Genomic DNA, 26,129 nt, shown 5'->3' on the forward strand with positions numbered 1-26,129 from the left:
TACAAGTTTAACATTGTTAAAAATATATTTCTTGCACTGTTGGGACACTAAGGAGCTTCAAACCTCGTGCCAATGCACGCCTCCCACCAGTGCTGATATCCAGCCATTGAGTGGGATCTGCTGCTTGTATGATACGGCTCACATATAATGACTGTGGTTGGATGGATGTTGTACTGATTGGATAGCTTTACTTGGACAGATGATTATTAAAGGGCACCTAGGTTACCCCTTTTTTTCAGATTTAATAGGAGTGTTTTGCGTCTCTAGAATGTCTATGTAAAGTTTCAGCTCAAAACCCCCATCTGATTTTTCATTATACCTTTTACAAGATCATATTGTATACATTTTTCCACCAGGGGGTTGTTTGTCATACTGCGCCTTTAAGGCGAGTCCTCCCCGCCTACCGTTTCTAAGTGCCTTTCTGCGTGCCTTAATCTCCTCCCTTGGCTGCGTCAGACAACAGACAGACTTAAAGGAAGCAGGTCTCACGTTGCGTTTGTGAGAAATACTACAGTAAGAACTTTACTAATGAGTATTTGTTGTGCAGTTGCATTGAGTCACACAATATTGTTACAAAGTTCACACGTGCACACACAGACAGACAGAGCGGGCTTAGCTTTGCACTGTTTTTAAACGCATATGTGACAGGATACAGCTTAATCTCCACTGCTGTATAAATATCTGTTATGTTTATGAACAAAATAAACCCGATTTAACATCCACAAACCGAACATTACAATTGTTCTGACATGCGGCTGTGCTGATAAAGTAAAGCTGAAGTAAATCGCTGTATTTTTTTACACACGTGCACTGTTTTAAAACAATTTAAACATGTCAAACTTACTCTTGATCACATTTGATGATGATTGCTGATCCTGGCGAACTGAACAGACCTTTTATTCCCGGTTGCTTTGCGCACGTCTGGTCTTGTTGACATGATTATACAGGTGATTACTGGGACATGTTAATGCGCGCAGCTGTCAATCAATTCGGTGGACGGGGGGACCGCACTCCTACGTCAAGTTGCGGTCGATCTAAAAACCGTTCCAATTGGTCCACCGTTTTTATGTTGTTAAATTGGAAAAAAAAAAAAAAAAAAGGACTGGGTGTGTTTATATCACCCCAATATGACGGTCTATGCACTATATATACACACATGTCTGTCCAAACAGCTTGAAAAGTAGATTTTTCAACATAGGTGCCCTTTAAGACCGGTTTAAAATGTTTTAAGACCTACAACGCTACTTCAGTGAATTTAAGACTTTTTAAGGCCTGTTTTGTTTTTGAAACCTTAGACATTTTTAAGACCCCGCGGACACTGAAAAAAAAACGGGACAACGGCACCAAAACTGTCAAATCGGCTGATAAATTCTCTTCATAAGTTCTCTTCATTTATTGGGTTTTACTGTGCTCAAATTGATTCTTTTACTCAAATGGATCAAGTTCACAGTACTCATTAGGATTAGTTTTTGAACTCAAATGGTTTGTTGCAATCTGTTTCCTCAAATGGTTTTTTTACCCTAACTTTTTTTTACGAAATGCTCATTACCAAAACACAAACACAGAGACATTATTGGGTTTTAAGTTCTTCTTTTAATTACACATTAAATAAGACTGGTGAGATTAATGGGGAACTGGGTTGCATTTTATAAAACCGTGCAGATCTGAGAACAGCTTTATTTTTCAATTCTAATAAAATCACATTTACCAACACATGAAAGGCGAAAGATGACCTCAGATCAGCACTTTCTCATAGACGTTAACATGTGACCCTTAATTTCAATTAAGTGTCGATCAGTTCATTAAACCAAAAGCACAATTTACAAAATATTCATCTTTATCATCACATCCATGCAAAGGTTGTTAAACCAAGGTCCATATACACGTGAACCGTTTTATCAACATTTGCATTTGGCACACAAACAGAAAACATTTCAGAAACAAGTAAAAAAAAAAAAAAAAAACCTAGTGACTTTGCTACTTCCATTACAGACTGCTTGATTTAAAGGGAACAGAAATCACACAACAAATACTTTGCATAAGAGCGGACATCCTGATTTATTTTGCATGTAGATCCTCAGTATTAGTCAAATTGCATGCAAGTAATTATCAGAAAACAAAACTACCATGGTAAAACCACTCACCGAAGGAGTTTTAAAGCAACGTTCTGCTTGTTGCACACATGACATCATCTCATGACATCACAAGTATTGCCACGCAAAATAAAAATCTTTACATCACTCTCTTTGGTTTGAGTGATGGCTGGAAAAATTGCCCTCCAGAACTGAAAGCTAGTTCTTGCCCCGTTTTACCATAGTATACTAGACTCCGACAGCCTCTTGGGAATTTAAATGTTCAAAAGGAAAGCTCTGTTAGACATCAAACTGGTGGAGTAATGACTTGATGGGTGATGGCAGCAGGAACAAGGCATTTGTTTTATTCCATTAACATACATTTTAAAATCACAATGGTAGGCTATACTCGTGAATCACAATTTAGCAAAAAAAATAAATCAAAGTGTTAATTCAGACTTCTAAGGCGCTGTTTGGCTGAGCACAAGAGGGTAAAAATTCACACCTCTGAAAGCAGAAGTGAGGCTTTAACTAGTGTAGATCCTTCCAAAGTGGAACCGTATTTAACGCTTTCCTAAATACTTGATTCTGACTGATCAACAGCAGCTTTATCTTTTAGTATGACTTTTCTCTGAATACAAATGTGTTTTTGTGCTTCGATCCTAATCACTTTTTTTGTACAGTATCTCAACGTTAAAATTACTGTTGTTTTTAGCCAGAGGTGTTATGTCAAATGCTCTCTTAACCAACCAAGAGGTGAAAATCTCATTACAAAAGGAAGGAAATGAAACATAGCTGCTATTCCAATACAGAATAGCAACAAAAAATAAAATAAATACAAATTCTCACGATTCAGATTTTACGCATTCCTCGGAAGTCTCAATTGTCTTCTTTGCGTCTATTCCAGGTTTACATTCATAAATAGTTTTTCCCCCTCTCAGAAATGCAAGATGCAACCAAAAGACGTGTCAGTTGTATAGTTTAAAATAAGAAAAAAATGCAACAGTCAACATGGACACTCCAGTGAAGGAAGCCCCGCCTTCTAGTAAAAGAGCCAATTAATCACTATAGAGCAGGGGTGTCTAAACTTAGTCCTGGAGGGCCGGTGTCCTGCTAAGTTTAGCTTGCTTCAACACACCTGCCAGGAAGTTTCTAGTATATCCAGTAAGAGCCCAATTAGCTGGTTAGGGTGTGTTTGATTGGGGTTGGAACTAAACTCTCCAGGACACCGGCCCTCCAGGACTGAACTTGGACACCACTGCTATAGAGTATGGGTCTCAAACTCAATTCCTGGAGGGCCGCAGCTCTGCACAGTTTTGATCCAACTAATGAAGGTGTTCGAGACTCTTTCAAACACCAAGGCTGCGTCCGAAAACGCCTACTGCTCAGTAGGTACTGCATAGAAAAAGTACGTTCTATACAGTATGAATAAGAGTAGCATGAATGAAATTCAGATGTACTACATCCGCCATTTTGGCATGATCTAACTGCGTGAAGCTGCGGTCACACTAGAGTTTGAACTTGTGAAATTCTGTCATACGTCACTGGGAGAAGGGGCGGGATTAAAAAATTATTAGACATTAAAAAAGCAAGCGATTGGTCTGGTTTAAAATCCTGTCCAATGGTCATGTTTTGATCTTTAATTGCTATCACGCAATCATGTGATGCGATTTCGCCAAGCTTGAACTTTCCAATGCAGCGAATTGCGAAACTTGTTGCTAGAGCTTGCGTTTGTGGTCTGACGCGTTCGTGTGCGTGTGGAGAAAAGTGCAGTGTGACCGCAGCTTCAGTTGCGTCGCTTCACTTCCACTTCTCAGTGCATCATGGAATAGCGTAGCGTGCATTCGATGCTCATGTCATGTCATTGATTCCAAATATGAAATTTAAATCGGAGCTTGGCAAACTGTTCCAGAGAATCTGATGTTTCCCCATTCAGTGGGATAAAATACTTGCATGACTAATGCTGCGTTCACACCAGACACAGATGAAGCATCTACCATGAGTGATTTACATTTTAAGTCAATGCAAATAAGCGAATAGACATCCTACGACGCAATACACGAGAACGAGGCGGCACGAATAATGAAATTAGCAGGAATGAAGCGGCAATAGTAGATCATTTTGCGTCGCATGATATCTATTTGCATATCACGTAAATCACTAAAGTTGGAAACTCTGAACTTCAGCTGACATTCACATTTGCATTAACCAATCAGAAGTAGCGCTTGTTGTTGGTGTCCCGAGAGGAAATACTGGTGACACCGAACAACAGTTCATTAAACTGGGCTCGGCACAGTGGGAAGCACTGCTGAAAGCCTCCATCCAGGTATAGTTTCTGGAGGAGTTTATGAACTCAAAGAGGTAAGTGCATCTCCAAATAGTGCAAAATGAACACACGCTGTTTTCAGCCTTCCTAAAGCACAAACACAGCTACTCCCTCAATAAAATCCATGTTAGCAATGAAACTAAAGTCACCAGGCAGACAGAAGCGAATCGTTTATCGTAAAATGAATTTTATGCTCGAATGAAGCGAATTTGATGTGCAAATGAAAAGTAAACTTAATGTTCAGCATCTGGTGTGAACACAGCATTAAAGGAGTTTCAAAGATGGCCACCGAGTGAAAGGACTTGCCTTCAAGAGATGGTTACCCCAAAAATGAAAATCATTTACTTGTCTGTTATAAACCTGTTTGAGTTTCTTTCCTGTTAAACAAGTACTGTGGAAGTCAGTGGTTACAGGTCTCTAACTTTTTTCAAAGTAACTTAATGTTCAACGAAAGAAAGAACCCCCTAATGGCTTGAAAGCACTCAAGTGAGTGTAAGGCTGCATTTACACAGCAGATCTTGATGGTTAATTCCGATTTTGTGACTGTATCTGATCGTAGGATCGTTTTTTTTGATGACCTGCTTGCATCTTATAAAAGTGACTCGTCTCCGATCGTTTGCATTTACACAGTGAATGGCAAAGGCACAATGACCAGGAAAAAAAATAAGAGTGGGCGCTGACTAACAGCTGATAATAAGAGCGCTCTTTTCTCTATTCCTGTATTTAATCTTCACAGCTTTTGACAAGCTGTTTTATGACAGAAAGGTTTTTATTTGTCTATCTTCTTTTGATTATATTGGCTTTTTTAAACCTTTAGGCTACCTAATGTCCATGGCGTGATTTATGCACGTGATGTAGCTATGCACTAGTTTTATATTAGTTTATATTGGTTACGTGCCGGACATTTCGCTCTCGTTAACATGCTTAAATACCTGTGCTATATGACAATATAAAAGCTGTTTGAGTCCTCGTGTATGACATTTAAGGTTTGGGACTCTGCTGAAGTCTGTTATTAAATGAAAGTGTCAGACTTGACATCATTCGCTATGGTTTTTAATGACGCGCGACGCATTGACAGGTGAAAATCTGATCTACCTGCTTACAATGCAGACACAAGAACACAAATCCGATTCATATCGGATAAATTTCCACATATGAACAAGGCCTGAATCTGATTTGAGTAAATTGGAATCCATGTGATTTGTTCCTGCTTCCATGTACATGAGCCATATCCGATCTGTGCCACATGGGAGAAAAAAATAAATAAAAATTTGGGAATTGAGCCACTTGAACAGTACAGTGTAAATGCAGCCTAAGTAATGAATGCATGTTCATTTTTCGGGTGAACCATCCCATTAAAAGGACTTTGCAACTCACAGTAGTTTACTTCTTGCAATCCTAACCTTTTAACTACAGAGTTGTGACTCGTAATTGTGATGCACGGACGCAGTTGAGGGAGAAGGTTAACAGACTTTGCAACTCCATTACAAATATTAACATGAGACTCGTCCTCGCAATTGCAAGATATTCAGAATTGTAATTTGTTTTTATAAGTAGGAATAATACAGTGGTGGAAATGAGCTTCCAAACAACCTTCATAAATTTAAATCAAGAGAAAAAAAAAGCCATGTTTAAACAATACCGCCTGTCTGGACCAACGACACAACAGTGGCTATTAAACAGTATTCAAGACATGACCGTTCCCTGGAAGTTTAAAGAACATAAAGCATGCAAACGGGGAAATAATGTTAACGTGGTTAAGATTTCACCATATATACACACACACACACACACACACACACACTACCATGGCTTTATAGAGAGGGCATGTTAATCCGACTACAATGGAAGTTCACATGCATGTCGTTTTTGGAAGTCTGGGACAACCAAAGGCAGGGTCATACACAGTGATAATGTATCAAATCATCTCCCCAAAAGAAGTGTTGGTCCATTAAAAACAAAATAACAATCATAGTTCCTCAAAGTTTCAATTCCGTCAAAAATCAAGTGACTCGCATGCAGTCTAACAGCTAATCTCTGCACACCATTTTAAATCCACACTTCTCTTTAGAAATCTGCCAAAACTACTCAAACCAACTGCAAAACATACCCAGTTCTGACAGCCCGTCTGCTAACATAAGCCATAAAACAAGGCGTCAACGGACCAACACTTTGGGGCAACTGGCACCGAACGAGTAAAGCTTATTTTCTTTTAAGAAAGCAAGTAGAACAGGGATCCATTCTGTATTCTGAAGAGGCGAATAATTTAGTGTAAATGTACAAAATGCAGTTGTGGTACTTTTGAGTCCGTAATGACAGGAAAGACTTGTTCACATTAATGCACATTTTGTTTTGGATTTCTTCTTTTTCTTTTTGCCCTCCTTGCTCATCTTCTCCTTGTGTTTCCGGATTTCTCGGACTAAAGTATAAAACGCGTCGTCCACACCCTTTAAAACAAAAGGGAGAACAAAGAACATCAGGCGATTATTGGAAGACTTCAAACTGGAAATGGAAAGTTTAAGTTTAAGTTTTTAAACCCATCTATGTCCAGCTTCAGCTACTGTCAAAACAGGGAAATTATAACTGGTCCCAGATCAGTTAATAACGAAATAAATTTTCACCAAATTCCTCCTGAAAGAATAGTAAAATAAAGGTAAACAATACAATTAAAGAAAAGAAACGTGTGAATCTCACAAACAAACGATCATATTTTATGCATAAATCATATATATTTATAAAACTAGGAATGCACAGTATATCTGCGGACCTAGTTATCGGCCGATAAATGTTATTTTTATTGTTATTAGCGGTCTGATATTAAAATTAGGCTGATATCTTTAAGCCGATAGATCTTGAACTGTCTGCCTCATGCACGAGTGGGTCGAACTTGTTCAGTGCACTATAACTGAGCTTCCCTCACATTGTTTATTCCGTCAAAGTCTGTCCTTTCTTTGTGTGGTATTGCTGTGTGATAATAACTAAGTAACCCTATTTCTTACTATTGTAGATACAGTTGAAACCAGAAGTTTACATAAACTCTAAAAATAAATAAATAAATAAAAAAAAGGAACATAACCTTTTTTTTTTATGGTAAATCATACTAAAGGTTTACTATTTTAGGTCCGTTTGGATTACCTAAATGATTAACATTTGCTAAACGCCAGAATAATGAGAGATTATTTATTTTTATTTTTTGGAAAAATTTTTATTATTAATTTCTAGACAGTCAAAAGTCTACAGAACATTTCCTTAGTATTTTAGCTTTGCTTTTAAACTGTATAACTTAATAAGGTCAACTGTATAATAAGGTCAAATGATTTGGGTATCCTTCCACAAGTTTCTCACAATAGTTTGAAGGAATTTTGGCCCATTCCTCCTGACAAGATTGGTGTAACCGAGTCAGATTTGTTGGCTGTTCTGCTCGCACAAGCTTTTTCAACTCTGCCCACAAATTTTCTATAGGATTGAGATCAGGGCTTTGTGATGGCCACTCTAAAACATTCACTCTGTTGTCCTTAAAGCACATTTTAACTAATTTGGCAGTATGCTTGGGGTCATGGTCTGTTTGGAAGACCTATTTGTGGCCAAGTTTTAATTTCCTGGCTGATGTCTTGAGATGTTGCTTCAGTATTTCTACATCATGTTCTTTCTTAATGATGCCATCTATGCTGTGAAGTGGACCAGTCCCTTTTGCAGCAAAACAGCCCCACAACATGATGCTGCCACCCCCATACTCACAGTTGGGATGGTGTTCCTAGATTTGTAAGCTTTCCCCTTTGTACTCCAAATTTAACACTGGTCATTATGGCCAAACAGTTCAATATTAGTTTCATTAGACCACAGGACATGTCTCCAGAAACTATTCTTTTTCCCCAGTGTAATTTAGCAGATTGTAACCTGGCTTTGTTGTTGATTCTGGCTTGTTGATTTTCCCATGTTGTCACTAAAGGAAGCAGTGTGTTTGAGGTTTTCCTTAAACACTATGCTACAATTGTGCCTTCAATTAACTCAAATGCTGTCAATTAGCCAATCAGAAACTTCATAAACCTTTTCTAAAGTACAACATACTATCTGTATTAGCTTTTGAGCTTGTACCGTGGCCTCTCTCAAAACACTTTTTTAGACATTACATGTTTGTACATATGTATATTAGAGTGATCCACTTTATTTGATAACATTTGAGCTGGTTTCAGTTCTTGCTAGGAATGTAAGGATTCACTGTTAGTCAGTTAAATGGGTACAAATGTGACCATTGGGGAAAATGTTGAACAAATCGCAATACATGTTTTAAACAGAGGGGGCGCTGCGTTTATAGGCGCAATCTCACTTTAATTGCATATCAGCGGCCAGCAGGAAGTGGGGCGGCAGACTAAAATTTGTATTGTTCATTTCTGATTTGGAATTTAGCTGCACAGTCAAAGTTTTATTTATTTATTTTTTTTATTGAAGAGTTTTTTTTCTTTAGTTTGTATTATTCACTTTGTATTTGGATTTTGTTTTAAAATTCTAATTTGGCTACTGCAGAAAATTTTTTATTTTGTAAAAGAAAAAAAGTGCAGCCTATAAGAAAAAATTATAGGGCTCTTTAAGTTTAAGTTTGTCTCAAATAATTTTGTTAAATCATGATTCGTGAGATTAGTATCGTGAATCGTATCAAATCTTAAGTCAGGTAAATTGTTACATTCCTAGTTCTTACATTTTATTTAAAATATATTCATTTTAATTGTTTGTTAATTAAATCCCATTTTGTTATTTAACCTATTAATTTTATGCAACAGTCAGGTTATCGCATGTTATTTTGCAATGCGAAAAAAAGGAAATAATTTTTGGCATGCTGATCTATGTGAAATCATGAATATCGGTCTATATAAACACCTTGCTATTTTAAAATTATTGCTCTTTTTGCTTTGAGTACGCTATTTAAAGATCAGTTCAAACTTTTATGAAGTGTTTAAAACAAAATCAGTTGTATACTGCATAAAAATATAACATTTTTAATTATTTATCGGCTAATATATCGGTTATTGGCCCCCAACTATTATGACTTATCGATTATCGATATCAGACAGAAAAGTAAATCAAAACATTTAAATTCCTGTTAGATTGTTTTAAACACCCTTTTTGTGCATCAATTAAATTCAGTTTAATAGTAAAAACAGAACCATTCGCATTGTTCCTGCAAATCTTTTTGAACTACTCCAAGTATTTCATTCCATAGATTTAATGTAGACTTTTAAATTATTCAATTAACAACAACAATAATTTCTTTAGAGTGAATAGAACAAGATTGTTTTTAAGTCTACCAAAAATCATGGAAGGTTTAGTAAATCACTGATAAATAAATGTAAAACAAAATAAATTGCCATTAATAAATATTATTAATATTAAATAATACCACCACCAACATTTTTATGCTCAAATATGAGCAGAGTATTTCTTTGTCAGTTTGTGTGAGATTAAGCAGTGTTATAAAGCAGACGTCGGACCCAACACCTGTGCTGCAGACAGGCAGCACTGCAAACTTACCGCTCACATCAAAACACATTTTTTAAGCTTGATGCATTGTGTCGTCTTTTCTTCTTTACTGAGTTTTCTCAGCCGGTATTCCCTGATCTCCCGTACCAGAGTATAAAAGGCATCTTCCACTCTCTGCAGTGCAAAACACAACTCTCTTCAGTGTTGAACAACACAAAGCTGTTATTACAGAGAAGGGAAAACAGTCTAAACTGGATTTCAAGAATCCAATGGAAATGGCATTTTCCAGGAGCGGATACATGTTTAACACTGGTATTTTCCCTTGCTAATTATTTGGAAAGAATCTGGCATAATTAGGTTTAGAAAAAAAAAATCATTGCAATGTTTGTTGGCATCTTTGGACTTTAAGGGAATATTTACACAACACTGTTTACAACAAAAAATAGAAAAACATTTGTGGTTTAGCCATCCATCTTTATAAATGGCAGTGTTTTAAAACTATTTAATTACACTGTAATACCAAATAAATATATAAATAAATAAATATAATAGATTAGTTGGCATTGAAATTAAGTTTGGTTTGACGGGCCTACGATGTATATTTATTATGTATATATAAATATGCATGCATATTGGAGTATGCGTTTATTTATATTTATATATGCATATTTTATTGTAAAAAAAAATATGTATACACAAATATAGTAATAACAATAATACATATTATCAATAATAATAATAATAATAATAATAATAATAATAATACATAATAATACATATCAATAATAATAATCATCAAACAATAGTACCAATAATAATATCAATAGTAAAAAAAATCTATAATAATAATAATAATAAATCAACAACAGTAATATCAATAAAAACAACACATCAATAATAATAATAATAATAATAATAATAATAATAATAATGTTTCTGCAGGATTTACAAAGTCAAATTTAAGACTATGGCTAAACCGTAAGAATTTTTACTTAAAGTATAAAGTACTTAAATTATAAAAATAAATAAATAAAAATCGAATTACATGAAAAACAATGTGTCAAAACATGCCAACTATACAGAACTTATGAATGTTATTGAGGGGAATTGTATTGTTAAATGGAGTTTTGTTAAAACTGAGATGTATTGATGTTGACTGTATGGGTGTTGGCCTGATTGGGTAGCTTTACATGGAAAAATTAAGACCCCTTGAAAATGATTTAAGACCTACAAGTCAATATTATTTATAGAGTCTTTAATGTAAGACATTTTAATGCTGCGTTCACACCAGAACCGGATAAAGCGTCAAGTGCGAGTGATTTACATGTTAAGTCAATGCACAAACGTGAATAGACATCCTGCAGCATGATTTGTGCGAATAAAGTGGCGCGAGATCAGTGTTTTGCACGTTTTACTTCAGTGGACATTCACACGGCGTAAACCAATCAAGAGCTCTCTCTTGTAGGGGAATGATTATGACGTAGCGCCTGTTGTTGGTGTCCAGAGGGTGAAACACCGGACAACAGTTTATCAAACTGGGCTCGGCTCAGGCTAAAGCACTGCTGAAAGCCTCCATCATCCAGGTTTAGTTTCTGGAGGAGCTGGGTTCACCTCTGAAAGGATCTTGTGAACTCGGAATCTGCGCCAAACGAATATACACAGTTTTTCAGCCTTCCTAAAGCACATAAAAGCACATCTTTTTATCTCAATAAAATCCATGTTAGCTATTTAGCAACGAAGCTACAGTCACTGGGCAGACAGAAGCCCTGCCCTTGACGCAAATCCGTGTCTATTGTGAAGTGAATTTGACGCACGAATAAAGCAAACTTGATTCGTAAATGAAACTCAAAATTGTCACGCGTCTATTTACGCGCATATAGCATGCATGTTGTGTCTGGTGTGAACAAATTATTATTATTATTATTATTATATTAATAATAATAATAATTTACATTTCTCTCATGTCAAAGCAAATTTTATTTTAATGGTTAATGGCTATTCTTTTCCCAGCTCTAAAAAATTTGTATTTATTTACTTTTTTGTAAGAAAAAATAAGTGTATATAAATTATACATATGTAAAATACTTTTGCATTCTAAATATAGTGTAAATTTACCCAAAATAATTTTAGGTTACTTCAAGTAAGATATTTGAAGGTAATAGATATTAAAAATTATTAATAATAATAATAATAATAATAATAATAATAATAATAATAATAAATAAATTAATATACATAATGAATTACAACTTCAAAGAATTAAAAGAGAGTGAATCTGAAATAAAAAACAACAACACATATTATCATTTCAGTTTATAGCCAGATATGAAACTGCCCGTTAAAGATGCCAGTACTGTGTCTGAGTGTAAAACAGAGAAAAAGAAATGTATTCAGCAGTCTTTATTACAGCCCAGCACCAGGAGGAGTTGTGATTTGAGCACTGCAGAGAGAGGAATGAGTGTCTGCCCTCATATTTAAAGATGACCGATTAACAGCCCCAGCTGATTTACAGTGATTGGACCCTTGATCAATCAATCCATACTGCATTCTTTGACATTAAACGATTCATTTTGAATGTGAAGAAAAATCAAAACGCAGACAAATTATAATAAATGCACAAGAGAGACCACGCACAAACTCAGAGCCACATTAGTTGTGTTGTGTGACGTGAGCCTGATTGATTAATTTATAAAGCCTGTTAGAATGAACTCATGCATAAACCCCAGTGTGAAGCAGCAGTGTATGCACTGGCCAGCTCTCATCAAAATCAACAAATCTGAAACACTTTAGGATGGAGTGTAAATGTAACAAAACTAGCCTGATCTCACGGAGAAAAAAAAAAACGTAAGTATTTTACGTTTTGTCAGTTTAGTGGCTAATTCATACGAGTTGAGTTGTAAGAAATTGTACGATTTTAAAAAGGAGGCGTGGCACCTAACCCCACCCCCTAAACCCAATGTAATTGGAGGATGAGCAAATTGTACGAATTAGATCGTACAAATTCATACGAATTAGCCACTAAATCAAAAGTTACGAATTGCCGTGAGATTGTGTTGAACAAAACCCATGTCCAGGTCACAATTACCACAAAAAAGCAGCTTATTTCCATAGAATATAATAAATCCTGACTACTTCGTTTTCACGGAGAGATACGGTTCAGAAAAGTCAAGTACGGTTTCACTTATGGCTGGGTGATTGAATACAGGTTATTTTCATTCGCACTGTCAGTAAAGCCGGTTCTAGTAATCTAAATGTACGTTTAGATGGAGTAGAATAATAGCACATTGATAAGCCATGCAAAGAATTACTTAAATTTAAATTTGTTTTATCCAGTCGATAACGATATGGAGATAATTATTCTACAATAATGATAGCTGTTTTCATCGCTTCTCAATTAACTATGGCTGTAGTAACAAGCATATTAAATTACAATTTGTTTAACTCCAAGCTCACTTCAAACTAGGGCTGGGCGATATGGCAAAACTGCGATTTCGATAATTATTTTCCATATTTAACGATATTGGTATCTATTTCGATTTATTGCTTCCAGATGTAGGAGTAGCTATGTTCCCATTCAAAATTGCGAATTAATTTTATGCGCAAAACTGGATTATCGCATAAGATGTGCGAATAAAGCAGCGTTTTCATCCAACGAGTCAAAGCGAACAAAATCGTCACTTCCTGATTAACTGGCACCAAATATCAACAGTAAAAACAAGATTTGCTGAGGTAGAAGTTGCGCGAATCTTTTCTTTATTTAATAAATTTTTTTCGCCTCAGAAGGCAATCCTTACATCAAACGCCACTGTGCGTTCATTGCAAGGTATTAGATGGAGGTAATTATTAATATAATACCACTAATCCTGAAATAGTTTTGGCGTTTTAGAATGACCAAAACAACATTTCAGATGCTTTACAGTGTGGTCGGTCTGCTGGTTTGTTCATTCACACACATTTTTATCACCACATAATCTCTTATAACAAAATCACATGACCTTTTTTAATGTGAATACTGGTAAAAGTGTTTCCATCGTAGTTTATGCACAAACAACTGCACACAAATCTATCCTTAATTTGACAATAATAATAATAGTTGACATATATTTGACATCGTCATACTGCCCTATAGCGATCATTTTAAATAAAACAGCAGTGAAATGTAGGCTGAAAGCACATTTTCCAATCAGCCAGTGTTTATATGATTGTAGTTTAAAGTTTACATGTATAAAGTTTAACATCCTTTGATTTCCACTATAATTGTGACCCAGACATGTTCTTAAAAGGCTTTACAAGACTCAACATATAGTGTTAACCATGCATTAACATGTCATTAAAGACGACACAAAATGGCTTTCAAAACTCTTAATTTCCATGATGATTCATTTCTGAGAAAAGTATAATTATGGGAAAATTATATTAATAATTAATATATATTATTAAATATTATGTTAAAAATTTTATATAGCGTGGTGATTTTATAGACTACCTGTAATTTTGCACCCTCAGATAGGTCAGCATACAGCTTGTTTCAAAGGTGGAGAAAAAAATACTACAAAATGCATCCAATTACGTTAAATGGAGTTGTTTTGGTTTCATGTGGTCTTTAATTCAGTCAAAATAAAAAGGCTTTCAGTGTCAAAACAGGGTTTTATTTTTAAATGATTGGTAAAACACACTTGAATTGAATAATGGGCACCGATGTTTGCCATACCTGTCTTGTCTTTGCTGAGGTCTCTATAAATGGGATGCCGTAGCTGCGTGCTAAATCCTGAGCCTGTTTGGAGTCCACATTGTGGGACTGAAGATCACACTTATTCCCCACCAGAACCATGGGGACGTCCTCAGAGTCCTTTACTCGCTTTATCTGCTCCCTGCAAAAGAATATTACTGCGATTATCCATCCACTAATTAAGATTTTTTTTGTTTCCATGGCCAATTCAGATTCAATTCAGATTTCTAACTACATTTGCGGGTGCTCAATAGCCGCGTTTCCACTATCGTGCCTAAAGCGAGCGAGCCAAGGCCAGTCGCGTTTCCACTGTCACTTCCGGGGCCTAATCGGGCCAAATCGGGGCTTTCTTGGGGCCAGCCTTTTTTGGCCCACCGAATACCTTGGGCCAAAGAGGGCCAGCTGGGGCTTAGGGGCGGAGTGAAAGGAGAGGCGGGCACAGTTTTCCGATCGCACACGAGTACATGCGCCAAACACATAACAAATAAATAAATAAGGGAAAGAAAACATCTGCAACAAATTATATGAGGTCTTTTTGCGTATGATCGCCCTTATGTTTCTCTTTTAAATGTAAGGCTGTTGCATAAAATAATAGTTTTAATTTATAAGTGACTTTTATTTGCTGCATCCTTGGTGTTTCAATAAGGCATAATAATCTTTACACAAAAATAAAGCCACAGCAGGCAGTAAAGGTTTTCAAGAGTTTTTGTCAAGTTTAAAAGGTGTGTTTGTGCGTGTTTAGATGCCTGTATGTGTGTGAGACCGAGGAAAAGAGCGCTCGCTTCATAGCTCTGTTGATGCCGCGAGCGGCTTTTTTCTTTTCTTTTTTTATTGTTTTTATTTATTTTGGAGATAATACACAATATGAATACAACAGAAAAACATTAAACTTTACAAATTTTGTGTCCAATTTTGTAGGCCCAAAACAACAGTGTCATATCTAGATAAAATAGCCTAAGCTATATTGAAATAATTAAAAGAATTAGAAATATCAGATATAATAAAATCACATTAAATAAATAAACCAATATAAAACTAACAAAAGCTAGCTATAACAATTAGGTACTATATCAAACTGTTTTAAACCATATTAAACTTTTAACATATTAAAACATATTAAACGTTTTTCAAAAGCCTCTCTGAAAAAAAAAAAGATTTTAGATATTTTCTAAAAACAATAAACACCGGAAAATGTTTTAAATATTATTTATAAAGTATTTGGATACGATGATATTAATCATCATGCAAACAGAGCATGATTTCGGGGTTAGTGAAAGCAGAAACTAGGTGACCTTTTTTCTGTCTTCCAGCTGCGCAGCACTTTTTTGGAAAACTGCATGTTCAAAATGTGTTCTGTGTCCTCAAACAAGTGTGTGTTTTTATATAATGTGGTAAAATTAAAAAAGGAAATTTTAAATACATAGAGCTTTATTAGTGCATAGCTGCTGAGCGCAACAAAATATAGGCTATAATGTTACGTGCTGAAACACTTAATTAAAATATAAGCAGCAACATCTTTAACTAAAGGGAATCACCTATTAAGTGTTATAAAGCCTATAGGGGAAAAAAAAATCGTGTTTCAGTTCTCTCCAGAGCATTTGGGATGAATGTTGGACAGCGTCTGTCTAACTGAGGATGTTATAAAATTCATTTTTATATCGAGTTATTAACGGAGAATGTTATATATGTGGTTTTATATTATGGATGTGTGCGCTCCCTGCGCTGGGTTCCTTCGTTAGTGGTCAGACCACTGGATTTCGATGCCAACAGCCGGAATCTGCCTGATTTCTGCTGAACTGGGCGGGTTGTGTGACGTTCGATTCGGGGGATGTTCTGGGGGCGGGGTTTGCGTGACGCGCTGCAAGCTACTAGCCCGACAGTGGAAACGCGACATGATTTCGGCCTCACTGCTCAACCTCCCGGGTTGAGCCCGGCCTGGCCCGATAAAAGCCCTGGCTCGCACTGGCCTGATAGTGGAAATGCGGCTACTGTGACCCAAGTTTGATTCCCAGCTTGAAGTCTGATATGTCCCCTTTCTCTCTGCTCCCCATGTATTCCCGTCTCGACTAACCTGTCTGATTAAAAGAAAGGTGAAAACACCCTAAAAAAAATTATTTTAAAATAAACATTAAAAAAATAATGATAATAGTTATGCCCTGTCGCTCTCTACTTTTCACAGCCTCCTTTCTGAAAGTTTCGAGACTGCACTCCATCTGTTTCTAGCAAACCCTCACCTGTAGTGGTGAATGTCCTCGAAGGACTTGGTGTTATTGATGGCAAAGACACAGAGGAAGCCCTCTCCTGTCCTCATGTACTGGTCCCTCATGGCACTGTACTCCTCCTGACCTGCAGTGTCCAGGATGTCCAGTAGACACGTCTCTCCGTCAATCACCACCTGCTTCCTGTACGAGTCCTGCATCAGCCAAAATTATATTCTTTGAGCTGAATAAAAACACCATCACATGTATGCACAAACAAGTGCATTTAGCATAGAACCTTGTACAATATTCATCCGATTAGTCTATTTAGGTCTGGTCTTGACACCATGAATGTTGAGTGCCCTAACAAGTTCGTCTGAATAGTAAAAACTAGAGAGGCACGATATTATAGAAATCTGACACAGCAGTATTTTATTTTTCTGCCATAAATATTGCGAGATGGGATATTGTCATAAGATCATTTTAATAGTGCTATTTGATGGTTTTCTATGGAGTCTAAATGTGTTTTCACACCTGTGGATTGATTTAGTTCTAAAACAGGGATTTGTTTCTCTTTCACACTGCAATGTTTCTAAAATGGACCGAAATAGCTAAAACGAGTCATGTGCGAGTTAACTGTGGTCACACTGGTCAGAGTTCCAAAGTTAATAGTAGTAGTCACAATTAGTTCCGCTCAGCGGTCATGCGCCCTTACGATGAGCAAAAAGACATTTATAAGTGAAAAGCTGCACTTTAATTTCGAATGGTGACACTCACAGACCGGTAGGAATGACATACCACCCTACTCATATAGCCATGTACAGTGCTTCCGGAAAGTATTCATAGTGCTTCACTTTTTCCACATTTTTTGTTACAGCTTTATTCCAAAATTGATTAAATTAATTTATTCCCTCAACATTCTACATTTAATACCCCATAATGACAATTTGAAAAATTTTTTTTTTTTTTACTTGTTGCAAATTTATAAAAAATAAAAAACCTGCAAAATCACATGTACATGAGTATGAATAGAAAATGGAAAAATGGAGTAATAACGGTTGTGTAATAATGAAAGCTTGAATTTTTTTTAATAAAAAAAAAAGCCATTTGAAATTGATGATGATGATGATCATAATATTAATAACAGCAACAACTTTTGAAACGAAGAACGCACATTTTCTGAAGGGTCTGATGGACACAGACTAGGCATTGGGATGATTATCGTTTTCAATGTATACCGCGGTTTGGAAAAGTCCAGGGCTGCGTCTGAAACCGCATACTTCCATACTATGTAGTACGCTAAAATCAGTATGTGAGCCGAGTAGTATGTCCGAATTCATAGAATTCGAAAATCAGTATGCGAGAAGTACCCGGATGACTTACTACTTGCGGCGAGATTCTGGAGTGCGCATCCCATGCACGCTGCGCTATCCCATAATGCCCCGCGAGAGAATTCATGAATGGAAGTAAGGTGATGCAACTGACGCAGGTAGGTCGTGTGACCATGACAAAATGGCGGATGTAGTACGTCCGAATTCCATTCATACTTTTCACATTCATACTGTATAAAACGGTAGTGAGGAAGGAGGGATGCTCAGAAATGCTACACGCCGATGTGGATCGTTGTCGTTCTAAAATGCCATTTAAAAACAAAGACATATTAGTGTAAACAGGTCCTGAGTGTGTATTTTTCGCGAGCGGATTTGCAACGGGTGCGGGGGCGGAGGATCGCGATGCGCCCATCATCTAGGAATGTTGTCAACATAACTCACTGGAAATTCAAAATACTTCCACACCGGCGACTTCATTGAAAGAGGAGAGGATTTAAGCTCTGTCGACGGGTCTCCTGCGTCTGCAGTTTAACAAGCACTTCAACAAGCCTGTTTTTTTCCCGCTTGGCAAGCCAAGCTGACGTGACATGGGGGCGTGGCAGCATCGACGATTCTATTTTTTGATTCGATAATCGAAGTTGAGCATAAATTTCGATCGATTTCGATTATAAATCGAAATCGTGACACCCTTATAAGACAGTACACTTTTTACTTTAATATACTGAAGCAGCCTTGTTTCTGGTAAAAATATATTTGTGATTTAAAGTAAAAAAAGAAAGAAAGAAATGCCTTTGAAACAAAAAAAATACCAAAAATACCAATAAAGAATAAAAGGCATGTGAACATGTAATCTTAATGAAGGTACATGCCATGCCAAGAAAGTAAAAGGCCAGAAAAGTACATTTGATTAGGAAACCACCTTCTTTTAAACCAGAATAACCGGATTGCACTGTTGAATGTTTAACAGTACATTTTCTGCATACTCGCACACAGGAGTGACTTTCGCAGCTCTGTGTGTGTGCGTGCCAGTAGAAAGTGAGTGCCTTGAAAGCACCAGACACTGTAGCAGCTACACTGGTCTCACCTCTATAGTCGGGTCATATTCATCCACAAAGTGGTTCTGGATGAGTTGGATGGTGAGAGCGCTTTTGCCTACGCCTCCAGCTCCCACGACCACAAGCTTATATTCGGTCATTCTTCACCTGCAAGAGGGGAAAAAAAACAAAACATTAGCAGTTCATTATACATATTTAAAAAGACGCTACTAAACAAGAGCAAGTTGAGATGTCATTCTACTAAATGTGTGGACATAGTGGAACGAATTGTGGCGTCTCCACGGTGCTTCATAAATTTCAACACTAGACGCAAGATCCATTTTAAACCTGTACATAACTAACATACAAGAATGACAATCTAACTGTACTAACTATACATATTTAAACTATACACAACCTAAGACGGACTATACAAGTTCATTTACATAAAGACAGAACAATATTGTGCAAGATATTGTGCAGAAGAGGTATTTTGAGGTTGAAGAAAACAAGTAGTGCAACATGTTTTGTGGTATATTCACAGGTAAGCTTTTTGTTTTCCTTATTTAGTCCTTGTAAGGTGGAGTTTATGTAAAGTGTCTGGCGTGTGAAGACAGAGTAAGGTGTTTCTACAGCCAACCAACTGTGTGTGGCGCACTCAGAAACACAATGTTTTGGTTGTTGCTAGAGCGGATACGTTTGCGGCCGGAAGTTAACGAGAATTATTTCTATTGTTTATTAACTTTCTCCCCCGCCCCAACCCTAAACCCAACCGTCACAGTAATGTAAAACAGTTGTTGTACCGAGTATTAGTTATGTTATCTATTAAATAACCCAATAAAATTTATTTTTGAACGCCTACCCCCACCTCAACCCTAAACCCAACCCTCACAGTGACAGTACTGTAAAAATATTAATTATTGTTATACAGTGTTATTTAAAAAATGCTGCTTTATTAATGTGCATATCTAGACTTTACCCAATGTTTTTTTTCTAGAGATACAGAGTGATAGTATGAAAGTGCAAAGTGTCAGAGACGAAAGTGTTTTCTACTTAAGCATGACAACTTGTCAAATAAAGTACTCTGTATAACATGCACATGAGGTTTCTGATTGAACATAATGGAATTACTAACTTCTTAATTAACTAAATGGCAAATTTATTTATTCATTTATCACCACATCAGCAACTCATGGCTATTTCAATAAACTTCCACATTCCAACAAAGTATGTTTGATAGTAAGAGCAGCCTGGCAGTAATGACACCTAGGTGGGTCTTCTCCATTGAGCAAATACAAATGAGTCAACCTAGACAATCCAATTCGACATCTAGTATAGATCGTTTAATCATGCCTGGTCATAAAATTACAATTTGCTAAGTGTCTTTCATTTATTTACAGGTTTATTTCATGTAATGTATTAGATATGCAGTTGTCCCATTCCCTTTCTAAATGGCAAATTAACGCTTTACTAGAATGATTTATGAATTTGACATTTAAACATTCTTCTAAATGTATTAAAGCATAGATTGCGCTCAGATGACAGAGGAAAATAAGCCATAATATTTCAGATCATGGGAACACTCCAGCATAAAGCAAGTAGGGGAGCAGTAATTCACTGAGAAAAAAATAGATAACTCTTAAGATTTACTGTCAAAAAAAATCAAGTCAATCAATTTTAAGTAAACTATCTTATGTCAGGTTCAATTAACTTGTCAATATGTAAAATTTACTAAATGTTTAACCTTATACTCCTAATTAAGTCAATTGATTGTTTTATTTTTGAGTCTAGATTTATTTAAATGAACCAAGGACTCAAGTTCTTGTTTTAGCAGAAGAAAATTCACTTTTAAATCAATTTAAATAAATCGTATTAGTTACAAATAAATACATTTGGTGTGACTTGGTTTAAGACACACATTTCCACTTAAAATGCGTTATTTTACTTCATGCTAATTGAACCCAAGAGCAAAGTCTTACTGATCACAGAGGTAGTGTTAGCACAGCTATGGCTCTCAGAGTGAAGCATCAAATATGAAATGCTGACAATAAAAATGCCAAGACCCCAAGCATGATTGTTACTACTTTGCAAGGTGGCAACTCTAAAAATACCCTAAAATCTTTAAACTACTGAAGGTTAAACTCTAACAACTCTCTCTCTCAAAGATTTTAAACCTCTAAGAAACTTTTCAAAATATTCTCCACTTAATTCAATTTCTTGCGAAGCATGCTGGGAACTACATATCCATTATTAAAGTTTACTTAACATTACTGGGTTTTGTGATGATTAGAAAATATAAAAAATTTACAAGTAAATAATTATTATTATTTAATTCTCTTTACACTTATTTCATTTATTACATCAACTAAATCTTTAAAGAACAAATATTTACTTAGAAAATTCTAGTTATCCTTGACACTTAAAATAACAATTTACCAAATAAGAAAGTAAATTTGTTAGAATTGACTACAAAAAGTAATTTCTTTTAGTGTTGAATGATGGTTTACACTGTAAAAACGAAACAAAGTTTGACTTAGGATTTTACGGCAACAAATTTCAGGGCATTTGAGTTGACTAAACTTTAACCCCAATTACTTGACTTGTAGTTAGTTCAATTAAAACTGGTTCAATTTAATATAAAACATCATTGTTTTAGATCAGTTCAGCTTAAAACATATTTAATTGTCATTTCAAAAAAAAAAAAAAAAAAAAAAGGCCAAAACAAGATTTCAAAAGTTTGGAACGGTTTGGCAAAGCTCATGTTGGCTGGTGAACCCCTTTAAACAGCCATTTGTCCGTGAAGATTACACAATAGGAGGGTGTGGTCTGAGGCTCTGTCTTCTTTAACTTGCATTGCTGTTTAAGCAAGAGACGTCCGCAAATCAAAGCAGAGCTGCTTAAACTGAATGCAATCCTCATTTGCTGCTTTTCATGTTCAATACTGTAAAGCTGCTTGCTTTAAAGCAGTCTACTGCATTAAGATGTATGGCTATGGAATGCCGTATTGCAGAGCTCTTGAAACATCCCCATCAGGTGATTTGCTTAACTGCTGTAATTTAATTTATATAATATGCCTAACCAATCGATTGCAGCATACTTCTATTAATAATAAACTTTAAGATCTTCCATGATTGACGTTCGCTTCAAATGTAAGGTCTAGGCTAATTGAAACTACAGAATTTAATTGACTAAGCGTTACACACTCTTCCAGATGCTGTAAAATAACTTGAAGCTATTTATTTCTGCTTCCATTTATGCCGAGTTCAGACTGCATGATTTTCAAAGTAGTCGCGTCACAGATGTTTTCACACTGCATGACTATCTGGGCTGGCGTTTCGTCGCTGCTTTGTTTACACTGCAAGATGGATCGGCGACAGGGACTTTCACATTGCAGGATTTTACTATAGGAAGAATCGCCGACAACTTCATCCAAACTACGTCTCACAGTCAAAAACATGTAGTATATCTTTTGTTATTAACTACATAATGAGAAAGAAGCCTTTAATGGGGTAGAATATGTCCATGTTTGCTCACCTGGGTTTAAAGGGAATTAGCCATTTCTCCTCAACGTTGATAATAAACTAATTTCTTTCTGTATGAAACGTCAAACAGACACGGTTGCTCCTGAGTCCTGTCAAACCTCCACGAGTTTTTCCTCCATTTCGTGGGTCCAAATAAACCGAAAATGAGCGCTTTTAACTTCTCCCGCTGGCCTGCAGCAGGTATACACACATGCACACACAAGTGAAAGCTGCTCTCTCATTGGCTGTAGGCGATCGCTGATGTTAATTTCAGTCAAAACTCAATTCACACGGCATGATTTGAATCGCCGACAGCTCCAGATATTTAGCACGCCAAATATCTCACAGGCATCGGCGACTCATCGGCGATTCTCTCAGATCGCGTCTTTGAAAGTTCATACTGTGTGATTGTCACTCACGTGCACGAGCAGCAATTTGCCTGTGATTTTAGGCATTTGTCGGCGATTTCTCAAAACCTGTCGGCGAGCCAAAATCGGGGCTAAAATCACGCAGTCTGAACTAGGCATTACATACTGTGCAAAAGTCTCATGCCATAATCAGATTTACGGTTTATTATTCCAGTTTTAAAAAGGATGTCCATTTTTAAAAACAATACATACAGAAAATATGGACACTCATGAAAATAATTATTTAAGTTGAGATTTTTTTTTTTGTGACCACCATTGGCTCAAAGTATAATTGTTGAAACTGTTCAAACTTCAGGACTGTTTCCCACAAATAATTTGCAATGTAACATCAGGGCTTTTCCAGCATGCTACAGAGTTATTTAGATTTAAGTTGTCATGCACATCTTGTCAGCAATGCACGATTCTATGATCAGAACTAAACCTCCATCCAAAAGCCAGAGTTTATTCAAGCATTGCCGGATAAACAGAAGTTTTAACTGCTTCTATTGATTTAACATTACTAATATAGTCACATGACTACAGAAATATTTGGTTTAGCTGAGTTCTTACAGCTTTTATATAAATATTAATTTTCTTTTCAGGGAATTCCGTAAAATCTTTACAATATTTAGGTCAGGATTCAGTGCAGACCATTTTATGACTGCCGTTTTCTCTCCAAACATGATTTGACTGCATTGGCAGTGTGTTTGGGACCATAATAAGGCTGGAAAAAATATAACCATTGCCAACAAGGTGCCATTTAATAGAAATACTATGATGAAATAACCTACTTTTCTGTATTCACAATTCCATCAATTCACACAATATAGTCAACACCAGTAGAAATGCAGCCCCCAAATCAGGTCAAAGTACATACATACGACAAAACTGTTAAAATAATTAGAGTTGGCAGGCATGCGAAAATACCTGTAACAATACCTGTACGTAGGGAATTCATGCTAGCTCTTTGTGGTATGTATGTGATGCATCACCACTGTTAGATGCGAGGTTGGTTAACCAGAAAAAAAACTCAGCAATTGCTTTGGATGTTCGTTCGGCCTTGCCTTTGAAATTGACATGCATGTCTACATATTACCCAACATGAACTACGCACACACATGACATCACCATTTTCAAAGATTCCTGTACTGGGTGTTAAACTATAACTGTGGCATTTTCAAAATCTTTCATTTGGTTTTTATTATTATATGAACAGGGAAAACGTGTAAAAAGGGTTTCCTGTTTCTGGCTGTAAATGTGAATAAACAGCTTTTTAAACAAGTAGACAAACTTTTTAAGCTGCATTTTCTGGTTGTTTTCTAATAAACTAATAAGAAATAATGACATGATTATTACACCATCACTAAAACAAGAAATGTAATGGGTTTAGGCATGGGACGACAATTGTTTAAAGGTGTACGGCGGTTTGGAAAAGTCAAGGTTTTAAAACTACCAAAATGTCCTGTAATACTGTTCCTAAGGCATGTGTACGTTTTTATTTTATTTTTTTTTAATTTACATCTTTTTTTTTTATGACAAGATGTAAAGAAATCTGGGTTTTTAAAATTAATGAAGACAGCAGAAGTCGATGATGCATTTGAATAATTTAGCTTGACATGTTTGCTGCTCCAAAATATTATAAATCTTTTAAAAAATAAAATATATTGTGTTCAAAGGAGAAAAAAGGTTTTTTACCCAGACATTGAAAAAGAATATTTAGAGCAGTAATCACAATACCGTAATATTGTTATCCAAGATTATTATACTGTCAGAAATTCATACCAGCCCATGCCTAAATGGGTTAATTATTTAAAAAGTTTTGCAGTGTTAAAAAATAAATTATAGAAAAAAAAATGCCAAAATATGTTTCATACCTCAAGCTGTTTTATTTAAAGGGATGATTCCCTCCCTAAATGAAAACTCCTCACCATTTTCCACTGACTATTTCTACTGTTGAACACAAAACGAGACATTCTGAAGAATGTTGTGGGAAAAGCAGCCATTGATAACAATTCTAGGCACAAAAATCCCATGGATTTTCTCTTAGCATTCATCAGAATTTTTGTCCTTTGTGTTCAACAAAAGGAAGAATGACAGAACTTTCATTTTTGAGTGAATGAACAACACCTTTAAGAACTTTCGCTTCAAAGATAAGCTACAACGAAGATGGATCCAACAAGACTTATTTAAAACTTTTATACATTTGATTTTAAATTATTAAAATAAATCGCTATTTTAAAGCAAGTTAGATTAAGTCAATTACAGAAAAGTACATTGTGAATAATGGTAAAGCGCCATTGTACAGCAGGGCCCAAATTCCATTTGGGCGTGCTATCATAATAAACTCATACGCATACAAACCTAAAATGAAACCAGTCTGACCTTTATAAAATAATTTGTGATCAAATATAAATACGTATTAAATAGTTTCTCTATTCATTTACATCAGGGTTTGCTGAAAGTTCCGTCTAAAAAGACTCTATGGTTCAAGCGTTTGTCATGACCTTGCTAGAATGTTGTTATCCATTTAAAAGGCGAACACAAAAGCTCAAATAAACCCACACGATCCCTCCAAAGTGTTTAAAACACTTTTCTGACAGGAAATCAAAGATGCAAAAGATAAATGTGTGCTGTTTCTGTGCTAACGTTACATGGCCTGCGCTCGGAGGCTGTGCTTTCCATATAAATATGGGCGGACACACTGTTGCGTCCTGCTAAATGATCACTTACCCCAAAATATCAACGATTTTCAGCTGTTTACGGCTATTTTCAGTAGGTGGAGGCGATTAAAGTGACGAATAACACGCAGTCGAGCAGCTTCTTCCGAGCATCAGCATGCATCTTGCATTATAATGGACTAAACATCTGTAGACCCAAACAATCCAGAGCGGTGTCCTTTCAATGAGAGGTGCAGGGCGGAGGGCTTGATCGATAACTGACCGATGACCGACACTAATGATTCCAGTCCGCATACGGTTATACGACCGATGACTAATGCACTTTACTTACAGTGTAATAACACACGACAACGTGCTA

The 26,129-nt window shown here is 36.1% G+C and overlaps 1 protein-coding gene across 3 annotated transcripts in view; it reads right to left on the reverse strand.

The window, feature by feature from the left end:
* Positions 1-1,573: 1,573 nt before the first annotated feature.
* The window catches only part of kras (KRas proto-oncogene, GTPase), a 24,649-nt gene continuing 93 nt past the window's right edge, over positions 1,574-26,129 (reverse strand). The window contains 6 exon segments of one of the 3 annotated variants that reach the window (NM_001362494.1): positions 1,574-6,845; positions 9,925-10,047; positions 14,585-14,744; positions 16,837-17,015; positions 19,216-19,333; positions 25,824-26,129. The exon segment at positions 25,824-26,129 is cut by the window's right edge and continues 93 nt beyond it. In NM_001362494.1, coding sequence (NP_001349423.1) covers positions 9,928-10,047; positions 14,585-14,744; positions 16,837-17,015; positions 19,216-19,326 — 570 coding nt within the window. In that variant the 5' untranslated portion in view covers positions 19,327-19,333; positions 25,824-26,129 and the 3' untranslated portion in view covers positions 1,574-6,845; positions 9,925-9,927. 3 annotated transcript variants of the gene reach the window in all.

This window comes from Danio rerio, chromosome 25, assembly GCF_052040795.2.
Source record: "Danio rerio strain M-AB ecotype USA chromosome 25, GRCz13ab, whole genome shotgun sequence".
In the NCBI taxonomy this organism is placed as follows: Eukaryota; Metazoa; Chordata; class Actinopteri; order Cypriniformes; family Danionidae; genus Danio; species Danio rerio.